The sequence below is a fragment of the Cebus imitator genome, unplaced genomic scaffold, assembly GCF_001604975.1.
Source record: "Cebus imitator isolate Cc_AM_T3 unplaced genomic scaffold, Cebus_imitator-1.0 Scaffold391, whole genome shotgun sequence".
In the NCBI taxonomy this organism is placed as follows: Eukaryota; Metazoa; Chordata; class Mammalia; order Primates; family Cebidae; genus Cebus; species Cebus imitator.
In genome coordinates this window covers 54,704-72,117 of record NW_016107706.1, presented here as the reverse complement: position 1 = coordinate 72,117, position 17,414 = coordinate 54,704, and the positions used below count along the sequence as shown (strand labels likewise).

The 17,414-nt window shown below is 40.6% G+C and overlaps 1 protein-coding gene across 4 annotated transcripts in view; it reads left to right on the top strand.

The window, feature by feature from the left end:
• The window catches only part of LOC108289080 (myosin VIIA and Rab interacting protein), a 209,767-nt gene extending 194,245 nt beyond the window's left edge, over positions 1–15,522 (top strand). For all 4 annotated transcript variants that reach the window (XM_017508338.2, XM_017508339.2, XM_017508336.2 and 1 more), the window contains 4 exons: positions 4,888–4,992; positions 5,105–5,165; positions 6,546–6,664; positions 13,352–15,522. In XM_017508338.2, the coding sequence (XP_017363827.1) occupies positions 4,888–4,992; positions 5,105–5,165; positions 6,546–6,664; positions 13,352–13,384 (318 nt within the window). In that variant the 3' untranslated portion in view covers positions 13,385–15,522. The remainder of the gene's footprint in view (positions 1–4,887; positions 4,993–5,104; positions 5,166–6,545; positions 6,665–13,351) is intronic.
• Positions 15,523–17,414: the final 1,892 nt, after the last annotated feature.

Sequence of the window (17,414 nt, the reverse complement as noted above, 5' to 3'; positions counted from 1 at the left end):
AAGAGTGAAACTCCGTCTCAAAAAAAAAAAAAAAAAAAAAGTATAGTCCTCTTCTGTCCCAAATTAAAGCCTTGATAATATATATTGGACTGCTCTTTAAAACCTTATGCCAGTTTCCTCTGAGAAATTTCCTGACCCATACATAGGTCTCTCTACTATACAGGTTTCCATTCCACTTCAAGACTATCCTTTTCCGACCCTTATCACACTGTTGATTACTTAGTCAGTGACAGTATTCCCCAGTATAGACTGAAAGCTCCGTGAAAATGGAACTGTAGCTGTGTGGCTTAACATGTAACTCCAGTGCCTAGCACAATACCTGGCACAGATTTAGCACACAGTAAAAATGGGGTGAATAAGTGAAGGAAATTGGAAGCATATAGATTTCTCAGGACAATATTTTTCACGAGGAGCAGGCAGGATTTAGACACGGCTATTTAAAACTGATTGACATAGTCTCTATAATTTTGTAAAGATGGCTGTTTGCAGTTTTCATTGATATTCCCTTAACCTTTGACTCTGTAAATCAAAACTGACCATGGATTAAGCCACTGATTTTCAAACTGGGGTCTGCAGATATATTCTCAGGACCCATGACAATTTTTTTTCTTTAAAGTTTGAGAGACCCTGGTCTCTGCAGCTTCAGCTCAGTATAGACCCCTGGTTTGCTGATATTTCTATAGACCCTTTGTCTTAAAACTGAATCATTGGGAGAATTGTGGTCAATAGAAACCATATCTGAATAGAAACATAAATCAAAAAAAAAATGCCTGAAGGGAGTCTTAGTCATTTTAGAGGGATTTTTTTTTTTTTTTTTTTTTTTTTTTTTTTGCCAAGATTGAGGATGCACACAGAAAAAAAGAGAAACCACAGTACGATCTGTGGCTCATACTTTTTCCTAACAGGATTTTGAGGGTGTCAATATTTAAAGGGGAAGAGTGGGCAGGAGTGGAAAGGGGTGGAGGGAAAGAGGGAGAGTTTGGTCACATTCTTGTGAATCTGCAGGTTGCACATGAAAAGGAGGGGTAAAGGGAGTGGTCAGTTACTTATTCATCTTGCACTCAGCAAATCTGTGCTTTGCATAAGATAAAGTAAAAGTAAAAGAAAGTAGAGGAAGCAGTCAAATATCCACTCATTTTCAGGTGGGTGAGTGACAATTTCTAGTTTCCTCTTGTCCTGTACACATGAAAATAAGCTGTTAATTGTCAGGGTGACAGAGGCCCCCTGTGAAGACATGTGGCCTTCTATCTGTAGTTATCAGTTTAGGAACAAAAGGAAAGGCAGGATTTTTTCTTATTTTTGCGGGGGATGGGGGGGCATTTGTGACTCAGCTTCCAAACTTAGCTTCTCCGTCTTGGTATCATGAATTGGGGGTCCCGAGATTTTATTTTTGTTTCACAAGGAAGATGACAATCTTAGGTGATAATTATTTTAAAAGTAAATATTTTCACTTTATTGAGTCAAAAATACAACTCCTGACATCATTAACCACTCTAGAGAATGAAAGGGCACAGTTCCCCACTCTGGACGGGTTAATGCTGTGAACTAGAAATAAGCCCATCAGACAGATGACTCCATTGACTATTATCAGTAAGAATGGCTGAACAGCAGTTCTTCTCAAAAGAAATTATTTCCCATAAATTTCACCCAAGACTTAATCAATTTATTGTCAAAGTTATATGAAGTAGAATCAGATCACTTATTTTCTGTTACACTGCGTAGCAAATACTTCTTGAATGACTGCAGGAAGTAATATTTATGGGTGTTTGGGAGGGTTTTATTGGATAACTAGTTATTCCTCCTTCCACATTTTTCTATACTTAAATTATTGGAGCCGTGTTTTATGGCAGAAAACTCTGGAGTTCCAAATGTCTATTTTCTATATGCTTAAATGTGCCTATTAATTTATCATTCATTTTTAAATATTACAATAATGTTATCAGTAATTCCCAATGCTCTGTGAGCATTATTTTGTACCAGGTATTTATCCTTACACTTTACCACATTATTGTATTTATTTTTTTCAGCAACCCCATAAGGGAGCTACTGCTACTATTCTCCTTTTATATCTGAGGAAACTTAGCCAAGGTCAAATACCTAGAAAATGAGAAAACCTGAATTTTAACCCAAATTTTGTGACCTCATAGCCCATGAGTTTTCTCTTTTGAAATGGAGTCTCTGTCGCCCAGGCTGGAGTGCAATGGTGCAATCTCAGCTCACTACAACCTCCACCTCCCTGGTTTAAGCAATTCCCCTGCCTCAGTCTCCCAAGTAGCTGGGATTACAGGCGTGTACCACCATGCCCGCTAATTTTTGTATTTTTAGTAGAGACAAGGTTTCACCATATTGGCCAGGCTGGTCTCAAACTCCTAACTTCAAGTGATCAACTAGCCTCGGCCTCCGAAAGTGCTGGGATTACAGGTGTGAGCTACCGCACCAAACAGCCCACATTCCTAACCAGTCTGTGCTGTGCCATTTCCTGGGAAATGTGTTGGTCCTGCCCTCAGGCATACATGCACTTGCCTAGGTGTCCTTAATTTGCATAGGAGGCTGTTGACCCTGCCCTCAGCTTTGCAGATTATCTCAACTACACTTCCAGGCATGTGGAAATTCTCCCCACCTGGCTAACTGGTGCCCGAGAGTGAAGCCTCCGACTCCCTGTTATCTGTTCTCATGCAAAGTCTAGTGTCACAGAGGGTTTCTTGCAGGATGGTAGGAGGGTCCTCATTGAGGAGGGTACATATGCTAAATTGTGTTCTTGGGTTAGGGCAGATTCTAAGGATGCTATCAATTTAGAGTTTACCTTTGAGACAGAGTGCTGTTGCCAAGTACTGAAGAGACTGCAGACTGGCCCTTGAGAAGCAGGCTAAGGGTGCTGTCCACTGCATTATGCAAGGTTGTGTCTATGAGAATTCCTGGAGAAAGCCTCTCTTAACTCTTAGTGTCAGGACAGGCTGCTCTTCTGAGTACCTGGTCTCTAATCTTGTAGACATGGAGCTGTTGGCTTTGGCTCCCAGGAAACTCAGAGCTGAATTAGTCATCCCCTTCTAGCAAAGCATGGCTCCTTGGACGTGCAGTTCTAGAAGTGGGACATAATTATACAGCGACATCACTGAAGTGGGACATAATCATAGAGAGACAAGATGCAGGCAAAATCAGCCCTCAGTAGTCTCCTGCTTCTTTGTCCTTTGTCCTGTGAACTGAAACTTGAAAAATTAAGCCTTTCTCATTCCAGAACCTGACAGTCCACAAATGAAGAGGTCAGCAGCTTGCTTTCCCATTGACCTTGTCTCTCCCGGGGCGCTCTGAGCAAGGCCCTCCATCAAAACTGCTTCTAGGGAAGAATGTGAGCATCTAATCCACACCAGTTGCTAAAGACTGGTAAAAGCTTAGCCTGCAACTTTTCTCAGTGGCTTGTGCAGTTTATTGGTTCATAAACCAAAGAATGTAGTTCTTAATGTGAAATGTGAAGATTCAGAACAGAAAAGCATCTGGGGGCCAGGAAGGGCAGGGCTCAAATGGCACTTCTGGGGCCAGCTACTGAGTAGCTTGTGTTCTCTTACCAGCTGCCACAGACTTGGCCTTCACCCACCTCTCCTCCTTTTCTGACCATGACTGCCACCCCTCAGGGGTAGGGGAAGCATCTCCCAAATTTGCTGACCCTTCAGTCTTTCTGTGCACCTCCTATAGCTCCTACCCCAGTAGACTTTGTTCAAAGAAGCCCTCAATAAATGACAGCAGAATTCCAGTTTGTCTTGAGTAGCACAGAATTGTGGAGGGCTAGGAGGCAATGGAGACTTCATGCGTGGAGCACACACACATTGACTGGGGTCTACATTAAGGTTATTGTTTGATGCCCTAGCAACATCAGAATGTACCATCTCAGTAGAATCTTGACCTCTTCCCTTGACTTTGCTAGCCTTTCCCTGCCTTTTCCAGTGTCCCCCATGCTAGGCCTTGGCACATCCTCTGAGACTGTGGCAGTGTGACAAGAGCATGGCCACTGACATGAATTCCATGCACTGCCCAGATTGGCTGTGAGATGATGGGTGTATCACTTATCCCTTTGAGCCACAGTTCCTTTATCTGTGAAGCCAAGATAATAGTACTTACTTCATAGAATTGTTTTGAGACTTATGTATTTAAAACATGTAGCATGGTGCCTGGCACATCATAATTACCTTTTCTAAGAGCAGGAACAGTATCTTTATCCCTGGGGACAGGGGAGGACCAGGGTTTTCTCTGGGTATTAAGTGGGCCCTTACTTTCTATTTCTGCATTCAGACTCTGCTGAAAGGAAATCTGAGCTCTCTCTTGACCTTCCCATGTTGTGAATTAGGAAAATGATGCCCAGAGAGGGAAGAGTGTTTCTCAGGGCTGGTTGGCTTCTTAATGGAGACGGACTTGAACCAGGGGCTGCTAGGCGTCCCTTCTAAAACCTGGTGCTGTGGTTTTGGATTCATGAAGTTACAGAAGAAGGAAGCAGGACATGTAAATCATAACTTATCCTTCAAATGTTACCTTCTATCACTTCCCTGACCGCTCCTCACCCCTATGCTGAGCCAGGTGGCCCTGGGCCAGGGTCCCCCATTGTGCCCCCAGGCTTTCATTTATCCCTAGGCATACCCTGACAGGGTTGTTGACATGCTCTACAGCTAACAAACTAGAAATTTAAATTTATAAAGAAAGACCTGTGTTTTATTTTCTTGCTACACACTAGATAGAGAAGTGCGTGGTAGAATAGAGAAGTGCGTGGTAGAAGTTGAATGAATGAATGAATGAGCATACATCAAAGCAGATTTGTCTTTATGAATTCCTAACACTTTTAACAGATATTCTCCCTTCTGTATTTTCTCCCTACCAATCCTATTTTTCTGTTGCTTTAAGATTTCTGACATTGAGAGCCGGATTTCAGCCCTGACCATTGCAGGATTAAACATAGCACCATGTGTGAGCCTCACAAGAAGACGGAATCAGAAGCAAAGGACCCAGGTGTGTTTGTCCCTTTCTCCCTCTGTTGCAGTGTTACATGGCTTGGAAAATTTAGACGATAAATTATCTTTCGCTCTACAAAGGTATATTGCTCACTGTGCTCTGTTTGTAGGTACAAACCATAGACACATCCAGGCAGCAAAGGAGGAAACTGCCTGCTCCACCAGTGACAGGTATGCTAAATTAAAACCAAAACGCTACCAAAGAATTAAGCCTGGATCATTTACTTTGGGTAACTCAGAGACCTGAGTTTGAGAATTCGATCTAATGGAGGGTTGTCACACAGAATTGCTCTTGTCTATCATGACTTGGGTCCCCCCAGAAGTAAACCCTGGGACAAGGATAGGAGCAAAAGTAGCTTGTTTAGGAGGTGATTCCAGGGAACACTGGTAGAGAAGAAGAGAAGGGATTCACAGAAAGAAATTAAGTCAATCAATACAGGCTACTTGAATTAGGGGTTACTTCTTTGGGCAAATAATGCTAAGTCCTCCTGGTGACCTCTGGGAGACAATGTTGGCTGCACCTTTGAGTTTTCTGCCCAGAGGGCAGGAAGATGGGGTATTTGTTCTTAAACTCCCATCCATCTCTGGCTGAGAGTTACTTCTGGGGACAGTAACTCCCTGGTACTTCTGACCTGCCCCATGCATGAACCAAGACACAGTGGCGGTACTTGCAGTAGGATCTGTTGGAATGTGCTGGAATGGTGACTGTCAGGGAGAAGTGAACAGAACACCAATAGTATCTGCCACAGGGCCCAACCTGGAAAGGATTCCAGCAATGCCAGTCACATCACCTTTATCTAATGGACACTTCTCAGCCAATGCCCTGGGTTCAGAGGCCACATAAGGATGATGCCAAACTAGAAATTTAGATTTACAAATTACAGGAGCAAAAGTCCAAAGATGTGCATTTGAACCTTGGTTCTGCATTGATCACTTAACAAACATTTACTGAATGTTTATGATCTATAAAACTGTATGCAGTTAAAATTTATCACAGATCCACAATCCTTTATTTGAAACCCTTGGGTCCATATGTGCTTCATAATTTCTTGGGCATTAGAAAGGTAATATGCTACCTGTGCTTTATATGTCTTAACACCCCCCATGGCATCTGGGCAGCATCTGAAAATCAAACACATGAATATCCTACAGCAGAGTATAAGAATATTTGCACTCTGTGAGATGGACAAGGACAATAAATGGCCTCATGTCAGTTCAGGCCAGGTTTTGAAATCAGACTATTTTGGCCCCAAAGTTGTAAAAAAATTGCAAGTTTTAGAACTTTTCTATTTCAGGACTGCACATCAGTATTTTTGAACTGTCCTGGGTTGTCTCTGAGCTATTGTTTCCCAGAAAGCATTCAACAATGCCCCTGACTTATTTGTCCCTCATAAAAATAAACACAAAACAAAAAGATCCCGTAGTCAAACACAGTTCAGGAATGAGATGGCAAGTCTAGAACAAAAGTCTGAGTAATCTGGCCACCTCGTTTTTTCCTTAACAATTGATCCATCTTCTGGGTACATTTTTTTCCCATTTATTTCCTTTTAGCTGAAAAAATTGAGACATCTTCAGTGACCACCATTAAAACATTTAACCGCAACTTCATTCTCCAAGGCTCCTCAAAAAACAGGACTAAAGAAAGGAAAATCACTACCAAGGATTTGATGGTAAATGTCATCTCTGTCTTCATGTTCATCCCTTTCACTGTTGAGGGTACCTCCATTCTGCAGCCTTTCCTTCTGTAGCTCCCCCATCAGAACCCCAAAAAGTATACTTTCTCCATGGTCTTATGGTCTGTTGGATTTGACTGGTGGGTGGATTTAGCAGTAAACCAAGAGCAGAGTGCTTGGTTGAATAAGGCCGTGAAGCATGCACACACCACCCATCACCCTCCTCAAATGGTACCCTAAAAATCACTATTACTAATAACTTTCTCTCATATATAGAGAGAAGTCGTAACATGATAAGCGTACTGGAAAGTGCATGGACAAACCAAAGTGTAACTTAACCCAAAGCATCTCGCTTATACCCGGAAGATTTCATCATGACCTGATCACTTGGAGCCAACTCCAGCCCCAAATCTCACTGAAAATATTATCAAACTATCTTAAACAAACCATTTACCTTAGACAAAAGTACAGGCGATAGACAATTTTACCCTGGCGCAATAGACATAGTACCGTAAGAGAAAGATGAAGGAACTGTATCGAGCACTAAAAAGCAAAGACAAGCCCTTATACCTTCTGCATAATCTATTAACTAGAAATAACTTCACACAGAGAACTATAGCCAAGTCCCCTGAAACCAGACGAGCCACCCAAGAACAGCTGAAAGAGCACACTCACCTATGTGGCAAAATAGTGGGAAGATTCATGGGTAGCAGTGACAAGCCTACTGAGCCTGGTGATAGCTGGTGTCCAAGATAGAATCTTAGTTCCATTTTAAATTTACCCACAGAATTACTTAATCTCCCTGTAAGTTTAACTGTTAGTCTAAAGATGGACAGCTCTTTAGACCCTAGGGAACAACCTTCCTACAGAGAGTAAAAAATGTTAGTACCATAGTTGGCCCAAAAGCACCCACCAATTAAAAAAAGTGTTTAAGTTCAACATCTAATTATCTTAAATTCTAATCACTCTACTGAACTCCTGACATCACATTGGACTAATCTATTACCTAATAGAAGCAATAGTGTCCATATAAGTAACATGAAGACATTCTTCATTGCATAAGCTTACATCAGACCCAAGTAACCCCCTGACAGTTCAAACCTTAATATTAATAAATGATTTAATAAGCACCCTATTATTTACACTGTTAACCTAACACAGGTGTTCTCTAAGGAGAGATTACTAAAAGTAAAAGGAACTCAGCAGGCCGGGCGTGGTGGCTCACGCCTATAATCTCAGCACTTTGGGAGGCTGAGGCGGTGGATCACGAGGTCAAGAGATCAAGACCATCCTGGTCAACAAGGTGAAACCCCGTCTCTACTAAAAATAAAAAAATTAGCTGGGCATGGTGGCACGCTCCTGTAGTCCCAGCTACTCGGGAGGCTGAGGCAGGAGAATTGCTTGAACACAGGAGGCAGAGGTTGCGGTGAGCCGAGATCATGCCATTGCACTCCAGCCTGGGTAACAAGAGTGAAACTCCATCTCAAAAAATAAATAAATGAACTCAGCAAATCATACCCCACCTGTTTACCAAAAACACCACCTCTAGCATTGCCGGTATTAGAAGCACTGCCTGCCCAGTGATGTGCTCAACGGCCACAGTATCCTAACTGTGCAAAGGTAGCATCATCACTTGTTCCCTAAATAGGGACTTGTGTGAATAGCCACACGAGCATTCAGCTGTCTCTTACTTTTAATCGGTGAAATGGACCTATCCGTGAACAGGTGGATATAAACAAGACAAGAAGACCCTATGGAGCGTTAATTTATTCATGCAAATAAAAACTCAAGCATACAGGCTCTAGCCTATTATCCCTGCATTAAAAATTTTGGTTGGGTGACCTCGGAGCATAATTCAATCTCCAAACAACCTAAACTAAGACCACACTAGTCTAAGCAAGTTAATACACGCTGACCCAATAATTTGATCAACGGAATAAGTTACCCTAGTGATAGCAGCACAATCCTATTCCAGAGTCCATATCCACAATAGGGTTTACAACCTCGATGTTGGATCAGGACATCCTAGTGGTGTAGCTGCTATTAACTGTTTAGCAGTAAGGACGGGGTTCTAAAACTAAGTAACATCCTGCCTGGTGTATATCTCTTTAATATGTGGGTATACTCAACTGTATCTCCAGCTCCTTGTAGAGAGCAGGTTTAATATAAGAGAAATAAAAATATGTAAATAGGAGATTAAGGTTTGGTTGAGGTGTAAGAGTTTTTACTCTGTTTTCAATCCATATCCACTCTTCCTTAAATTTCTCATTAGCCATTAATGCTGTGTTCCTGAAAAAAGTCAGCAGCTACTCCTAAATGTAGCAAATGAAGAGAAAGCAAATAATTTGCATGAACTCTAGAAATTATACAGAGAAATCTGTTGGATCTTTTGCTTAAAAACTGTCAGTCAAGAAAAATGAGACAAGTCTCAATCATTTTACAAGGTTTATTTGCCAAAGTTAAGGATGCACCTGCAGAAGACAGGTGTATGCCTTACTCTAAAGATGATATTAAGGGCTCCAAATTTAAAGGGAAAAAAGCAGGATATTGAGAAGTACACAATTTTCATGTAAGAGAGGGGTAGAGAAAAATAGTCATTTGTGCCTTTGTCCAGCTCAGTGAATCTGCCTTTTTATTTTAACATCAAATGACATAGACAAATGGGGCAGAGGGAAAGTGCAGAGAATCTGTATCTTTATATAAGATAACATGGACAAAATGGGGCAGGGGGACAATCAGATGTGCATTTGTGTCTGGTGGGCAGGGAGCGACTGCACCTGTAAAAGTAAGCTATCAGTTTACATTGCCATGGTGAAATTTTAACAGAGACACCTTAGGGTAAAGATCTTAGAGCTCACTAGGAATTTCCATGTGGGCAAAATATGGGGGAGGCGTGTAGCTTTTCATCTTGTAGCCATCTTATTTAGGAATCGAAAGGAGAAGCAGGTTTGAATGACTCAGTTCCCAGCTTGACTTTTCCCTTCAGCTTAGTGATTTGGGGAACCCCCAGGTTTGTTGTCCTTTCACAAAACCAACATAACATGCCAAAATTCTGGCAAGTGCTTGATGCTGCTGCAGAACAAAGGACCATCTAACTAAGCTGTCTCCGTGACACCACTTACGTGAAGGCCAGATCGTGTCTCAGATGACAAGAAGGAAGCAAGGACAAATTTATTCTGTTCTCTTTTATCCTTCACCCATTCCCCACTTCTTTTTCCTCCCCATCATTGTCCCTGTCTCATGAACACAGAAGCACCAGGTAATGCCATAATGGTGGGCACATCCTTTTGAATTCCAGGTTACTCTTGGGCATTATGTGGCGATAGCTCTCCTCACTGCCTTCTCTTCACTGGGTCAGTCATTAACCCTGACCTTGCAAAGTCTAATTCCCTTGCTTCTGACCATTATTTCACAGTGCTGAAAAAGATGCATTATCACACTAAAAGTGCAGACCACTAGGGTCAGGGAAGGAATTGGTTATAAATAAGAAAGTTAAAAATAAATTGTCTTTCATAGAGACAGACATAGATTGGTGGCTGCCAGAGGTTGTGGGAAAGGGGAATGGGAAGAAACTCCTTAATAAGTAAGGGGTTTTACTTCAGAGCAACAGAAATTTATTGAAAGTAGATAGAGGTGATAGTTGTACAACCTTGTGAGCATTCTAAATGCCACCAAATTGTTCACTTTAGAATGGTTTGTATGGCTTTCACCTCAATAAGTTTAATAAAAATAAATTACCCTAAAGTAACACAGAGAGGTTAAAAACAAAAGAATAGACAATATTTTTTTCCGAGACGGAGTCTCACTCTGTCACCCAGGCTGGAGTGCAGTGGTGTGCTCTCGGCTCACTGCACCCTCCACCTCTGTGGTTCAAGCAATTCTCCTGCCTCAGCCTCCCGAGTAGCTGGGACTACAGGCGTGTGCTATCACACCCGGCTAATTTTTTGTATTTTTAGTAAAGACAAAGTTTCACCATGGATGGTCTCAATCTCCTGAACTTGTGATCCACCTGCCTCAGACTCCCAAAGTCCTGGGATTACAGGCTTGAGCCACCACACCTCAGCAGCAATATTTACTAAATAAATAAAAGCAAAATAGGGCAGAAATAATTACTTTCAAAGAGAGGAGAATTCTAGATAAAAAGCAAAACAAGGAGGAAATATATTTTAATTTTGATAAAATAAACTAAGTCATGAGCTTTTCTTGATTTGGCAGATAACAGAGCAACACAATTTACGGTGCAATGGTTGGTGACTTTAAAACTGTCTTAGCCTTTGGCAGCCCAAGTACCCCATAAATACATACAAATTAGAGAACTGAATACGGTAACTGTTAAGTTAGATGCTTATCTAACTTTATACTTTATAGATTATTCACTCTCTTTCCAGGCATCAATGGACCATTTATAAAAATTGATTTTACACAAATCACAAAGAATACCTTAATAAATTCCAAGAAGTAAGCCCTCTGTGATCACAGTGCTGAACATGATCTCGAGCAGTGCCATCTAATGTAACTGTGTAATAAGGGCAGTGGTCCATATCTGCAGTGACCATTACAGTGGCCACTAGCCATATGTGGCTACTGAGCACTTGAAATGTGCCTACTGCATTGGGATAACTGATTTTTAAATTTTAGTTAATTTTAGTTAATCTGAATGTAAATAGCGACATGTGGCTAGTGGCTACCATGCTGGACAGGACCAATGTAGAAAATTAGAACAAAAGTTAAAAAACAGTAACCCTACTTAGAAGTTGAAAACCACTTGTACTCACATACACAACGGTCCATACACATACACATGCACACTCACACACACACACACTTCAAAGTAACTACTGAATTGGAGAGAAAAAGCCACAGGGCGCTTACAAAATGAAAACATTACATATATCAAAGCAAATAAGACACATATAAAACTATACTGCATCAAATTTATAGTATTAAATATTTTATTCCTTGTTAAAAAAGAAAACAAATTAACTAGACATTGAATTGCAGACATCAAAAATAAACACAAAAAACATTTCATGAAGACCAGAAACTACAGAAATGATCTCTCTAGATCTACATCTAGGAGTTATTTGAAAGAAATAGAAATGTTTTGTAAGTCACATGAAGAAAAAAATTGAAAATAAAAGATTATATAAAAAGATGTCAATATTTAATAAAAACATACAATGTGACGTAAAACCATTCTCATAAATTTAGAATCAATACTAGTCAAATCAGAATCAAATCAGAAAAATAGCAAAAACTTAAGAAATAAAGAGAAACTTAAAATTTATTAAACCTTTCAGAAAGATTCTGTGGCCAAATGATTTTGCTGATAAATTTTTAAAGAACAGTTAATTCCCATACCATATAAAATATTCCAGGTAATCAAAAAATTGAAGACGAAAAGATTCACATTGTGAAGCTGTCATAATCCCAATCACGAAAGCCTGATCCATGGCTGATAAGTATGTATACATGTTCTGTGCCCATCACACACAGGCACGCACAGACACATGAAAATTGTTACACCAGTTGTACTTCTTCAGAGATGAAGAATGTGAAATAAAATATTAGCCAGTTAAAGAGCAGTGAATTCAATAAATTACAGTAGACTAAGCGAGGTGGCTCACACCTATAATTTCAGCACTTTGGGAGACCAAGGTGGGTGGATCACTTGAGGCCACGAGTTCAAGACCAGCCTAAGCAACATAGTGAGACTTGTCTTAACAAAAAATAGAAAAATTAGCCAGTCATGGTGGCATGTGCCTGTAGTCCCAGCTACTGGAGAGGTAAGGGGAGGATCCCTTGAGCCAAGGAGTTTGAGGTTGCAGTCAGCTATGATCACACCACTGTACTCCAACCTGAGCAATAGAATGAGGCCCTGTCTCTGAATGAATGAATAAATAAATAACAGGTAGATTTTGTGGGAATGCAAGAATAGCTCAAATATTTTTATGTCAATTACCCCTTTTATGCTGGAGGTTGCAGTTTTTTGAATTTTTGCATGAGTAAAATATCAGACTTTGATGATGACCTTGAGCAGTAGGAAATAACTCCACATGCTTAGTGTTCCAATAATGGAACACTAGGCATAAGTGGATTTTAATAAATCACATCAACAGTTCAATAAGAAAAGTCATTTCTTTCCAAATTAATTTGTAGCTTAATTCTCATTAAAAAAAACTCAGTGAAATTTTCCTTGAATTAAAGTCCATTTAATAATAAATCAGAAAGGATAAACAAAAGCACTTTACAAAATTACAGAGATTTTCCTCCCAGATTTTAAAACAAAAGCTGAAATGAAACTGACCATTAATGAAATAGCCCAGAAATAGATACAGGCACATATAAGAATGTGTTATATTATCTTTGTAAAAGATTTAGAAACTAGTAAAGAGGATATGATTATTAAACACTAACACTGTGCTTGGGATACGGGACACTGGGATGGTAGTGGGAAAGAAGGTACATTTGATAATTACCTTATTCCAAATACCAAAATTAATTTCAGGTGGACTAAGAAGTATGCATTTAAAAATGACATCAGTTTTTAAATGTTGTGAAATATCTAACTGGTCAATAAGCATGAATAGCTTTTGGTATAAAAAGCAGTAAACATTATTTTTCATTGCTTCTTCTCACTCTTCCCAAGTGGCTGATGAGAGTGTGTTCAATGTCTCACCTCAGGAGCCTGCTCTGGAGTCAGCTGTGATGTACTGATGCCATGGAACTCCACTGCCAGTGACCCACTGCCTCCGGCCGTACACGACAGTGCCTTGACCCAGCAGCCATCGAGTACTGTATGGATTTCCACCTGAGGAGAAGGCCTGGGGAGGCCACAGTGCCCCATTGCACAGGGCTGTCCTGATACCTCACCCAGAAAGCCGTCTCAGACTTCAGCATTGCGGTCTTGCCCACTCTCTGCCTTAGGCTCCCAGGGGAATCCAAGACAGAAAACCAAGACACTGGCTTCCAACAGCAGAGCTCCATGTTGAAGCTACGTATTTTCCCTGTTTGCTTTGCTACTATGTGTTGACTTTAAGATCTTTTTTTAAGCCCTTTGATTCAGCTAGTATTCCATGTCAACAAGTTGTCCAAAGGAAAACTGTTGGAGGGGCGTAGAGGGAGGAAGGTGGGAATTATTATTTAATATAGCATGAATGCTCACTAATCTCTCAGAAGCATCTTCATCTTGCAAATCCTAAGGGAAAAGCGAGTCCCTGCAGTGAGCACTAGGGACAGTCTAATTTTGGCATTGCTGAACCGTCAAGTCTGCAGGTCTCCCTTCGGCCACCTCCTTCCTGCGAAGCTCTTAGCCTACCACACTACCAGTCACTCCCATTGCTTTGCAATCACAAGCCACAGAATGAGAAGTTCTGACTCACCCATGCCATGCCCAGATCTATCTGAAACAGTGTCTCATTAAGAATTTAGAGATCTTCCATGGGCTTATTGACAGTTTCCCCACCCTGAAAGAGAAAGGGGCTTGAGAAAGACCATCACTGGCTCAACTTTAGAGCACTGTCAGAATCAGCATGATGTGGTTTAGCAGTGATCACATCTAAACGGAGTTTAGGTAAATGAATTGCTGCAGAGAACCACATGAGAACATTTTTGTCCTCCAAAATTTATTTCCCAGTAAATATTCAGCAAAGTAGCAAAATGACCTTAAAGATAAAAAAATGATTAGGGAATAGCCTTAGAAAATTTATAGATATAAAAAATTAAACGACAGACTGTGCATTTAATGGACACAAGAGTTGACTCTCACTCCATGTCTGTGGTTTTTTTAAGCCCGTATCAAATGCATGACTATTTAGAGTGCATTTATAAAAGCAAATGGAACTGGACTTTCACTCAACTGGGCTTTAACAACCTTCTTTTATGTTTGTTCCTGATATATTCTGAACCTTAGGAAGAAGGTAAAAGGAGGCGAGAGAATAGTTATGATGAATGTGTATTAAGTGCCTGCTCTGAAGGAGGCAATGTTCTCATTTAATCCTATGGCAACCTTATTCAACAGGTGTTCCCATAGTTCAGATTTAATAACTGAGGGCCAGAGAGATTAATTTGCCAAAGTCACACCTTTACGCTAATTATTATTGGAATGCATCACAAAAGCCTAACTCTGTGTTGTTTTCAACCTCTAAGTTATTTTGTTGCTATGTGCATTTCTAGATCTGATTTGCTGCTGATTTGTGTGCTGTGATCCACTCCTGATGGGGTCTACATTATCTTCCAATAATACTCCTTGCTGATGCTGTGTTATGTGTCATCTAACAGAAATGACTGCTTTGAAATAAGTAAATCTTCGGCTTTTTGTACTGTTGGTGTGATTCAAAGCAAAACAAACAAAAACAAATTTTAAAAACACAACAAAAAAAGATCTGACTTCCAAATAGAACGTTTTTCTTTAAGAGGCATGAAAAGCAACTATTGTTGTGTTACAGTGTTAAAAATATTCAGTTTTCTTTGACAAAAATGTGTACTGTGTAAGCCTTGCAAACAAAAAACAACAAAAAAGAATAAGCAGCCTGCTGTGTGGCATTTGAACTTTTATAAAGGTTTCCTTGTGCCAAATAAGTGCAAAGATTTAATTTACTATTAAAAACCATAAGCATATGTTATAGTTCCAGAAGAATTATTTTGTCATCAAGTGATTTTGATCTTTAGTGTCAATATTTATATTTAGATTAATTTTTATAAATGAAAATATTTTAATGGTTTAAGAAAATGAGGACAACAGGATAATATCTTTGATGACTTCTGAAAGTTCTGCTTCCCTTCATGTTATATGCACATTGCCAAGAATTACTGTCAAGAGAAATGATAAAGAAGTAAAAGTCATTTATGAAAATCAAGATTGTGTGTGTGCAACTTTTTGGTAAAGGGAGACTAGGAGTGAGTAGGGGATAGGGAAAGAAGTCATGTAACTGCAGGGGCCAAGATTCAAAGCCTTCCTTCCAGTTACACTGCCCTCCCTCCCCGGCAAGTTGTCCTGACAACAGGACTTCTCAGTGTCCGCCTCCACTCAGGTGGTCACCCAGCTAAGACCAGCAGTTCTCAAAGGGAAGTATAGTGTGATTTGCCCCCCAGAGAATATCTGACAATGTCTGGAGACATTTTTTACCGTAACCACCAAGGGTATGCTACCCCTGGCATCTAGTGGGCACAAAACAGGGATACTGCTAAACATCCTACAATGCACAGGACAGCCCGCCTTAGTCCACTTTGTGTTGCTATAACAGAATAATACAGACTGGGTGATTTATAAAGAAAAAACTATTTCCTATAGTTCTAGAAACTGGGAAGTCTAAGGTCAAAGGGCCTGCATCTGGCAAGGGCCTTCTTGCTATGTCATCCCATGGCAGAAGGCAGAAGGGTAAGAAAGCAAGCATGAAACAGAGCAAGAGAAGTCCAAACTCACTTTTATAACAAACCCACTCTTGCAAAAATGAACCTACTCCTATGATAACAATGTTAATCCATTCAAAAGGGCAGAGCCCTCATGACCTAAATTCTCTTGAAATTCTCACCTTCCAATACTATTGCATTGGGGATTAAGTTTCTAACACATGAACTTTGGGTGACATTCAAACCATAGCAGCAGCCCCCTACAACAAAGATTAACCCAAAATGTCAATAGTGGTGAGGCTGAGAACCCTGGGTTAGATCCTGAAGGTCAACTTGGACTTCAGTGGAGAAGCCCCTGTCAACCTTCTAGGGGGACTGTGTAGCTGGGCAGAAAGCAGAGACTTTCTCAATCTTTTGTAGGTTCAGTGGAGGCTGTTACATCTCTGAGGCTGGCATGCCCAGAAAACTCAAGCCCACACTGACCCCTGTCATTCCCAATAGGAAGATGAACCTTCCACTAAGCTAAAATAAATGAGTATGTGAAAATATTAATAGAGGCCAAGAGCCTCCTCTGCCTGGTGGCTTTATGTAGTAAAGCCAGTACCCCAACATGAGTGTGCACCAAAATCATCTTTCCAGAGATTCTTATCGAAGGAATCTTGGGAACAACAAACATTCCAACTTGTTGAAAGACAGACTGCTGGGCTCCACCTCAATGTTTCTGTTTTTATTTGTTTTGTTTGAGATAGTGTCTCTCTGTCACCCAGGCTGGAGTGCAGTGGCGCATACTTTTTTCAAGTATGGAGTAAGTTGAGAACAGTCACATAGGAAATCTCGGGCTGTAGACACTGCTGCCGGGCATCTGTGTGGAATGGAGACGCACAGCATGTGGGCAGCACTAACTCCCATGCGGCTTGGCAGATGAAGACACATGGCAGGAAAACAGGTATCCATCACAAGCACCAAGGACTGCTGGGGCACCAAGATTTATGGTTCAAACTAGAGGCCCAGGAAAAGCTGGGTAAACAGCCCCATCTGGCAACAGGGAAAGGGAGGAAGGGCAGTCTCCATCATTAGATGCCGGCCATGTGCCACGCACTACTGAGTCCTTATACATCAGTTAAGCTTTACAACCTCTGAGGAAGTTCACAGCAACCCCACTTTATACCCAAGAAAATTAGGCCCTAAATGAAATTGGTGAATAGGGCAGCATTTTCTAGAACCAAAGTTTCCCTAAACAAATAGTAAGACTGGATCACATCTGGTTAAAATGAGACTTTTCCTAACATAATTTAATATAAAGAAAATACCTGAGGTTATTAAAACAAAACAAACACAGTATTAGTGGTTGTCCGCAAAAAGGAACACTGCTGGCTGGTGACAAGGACTCCCTCCT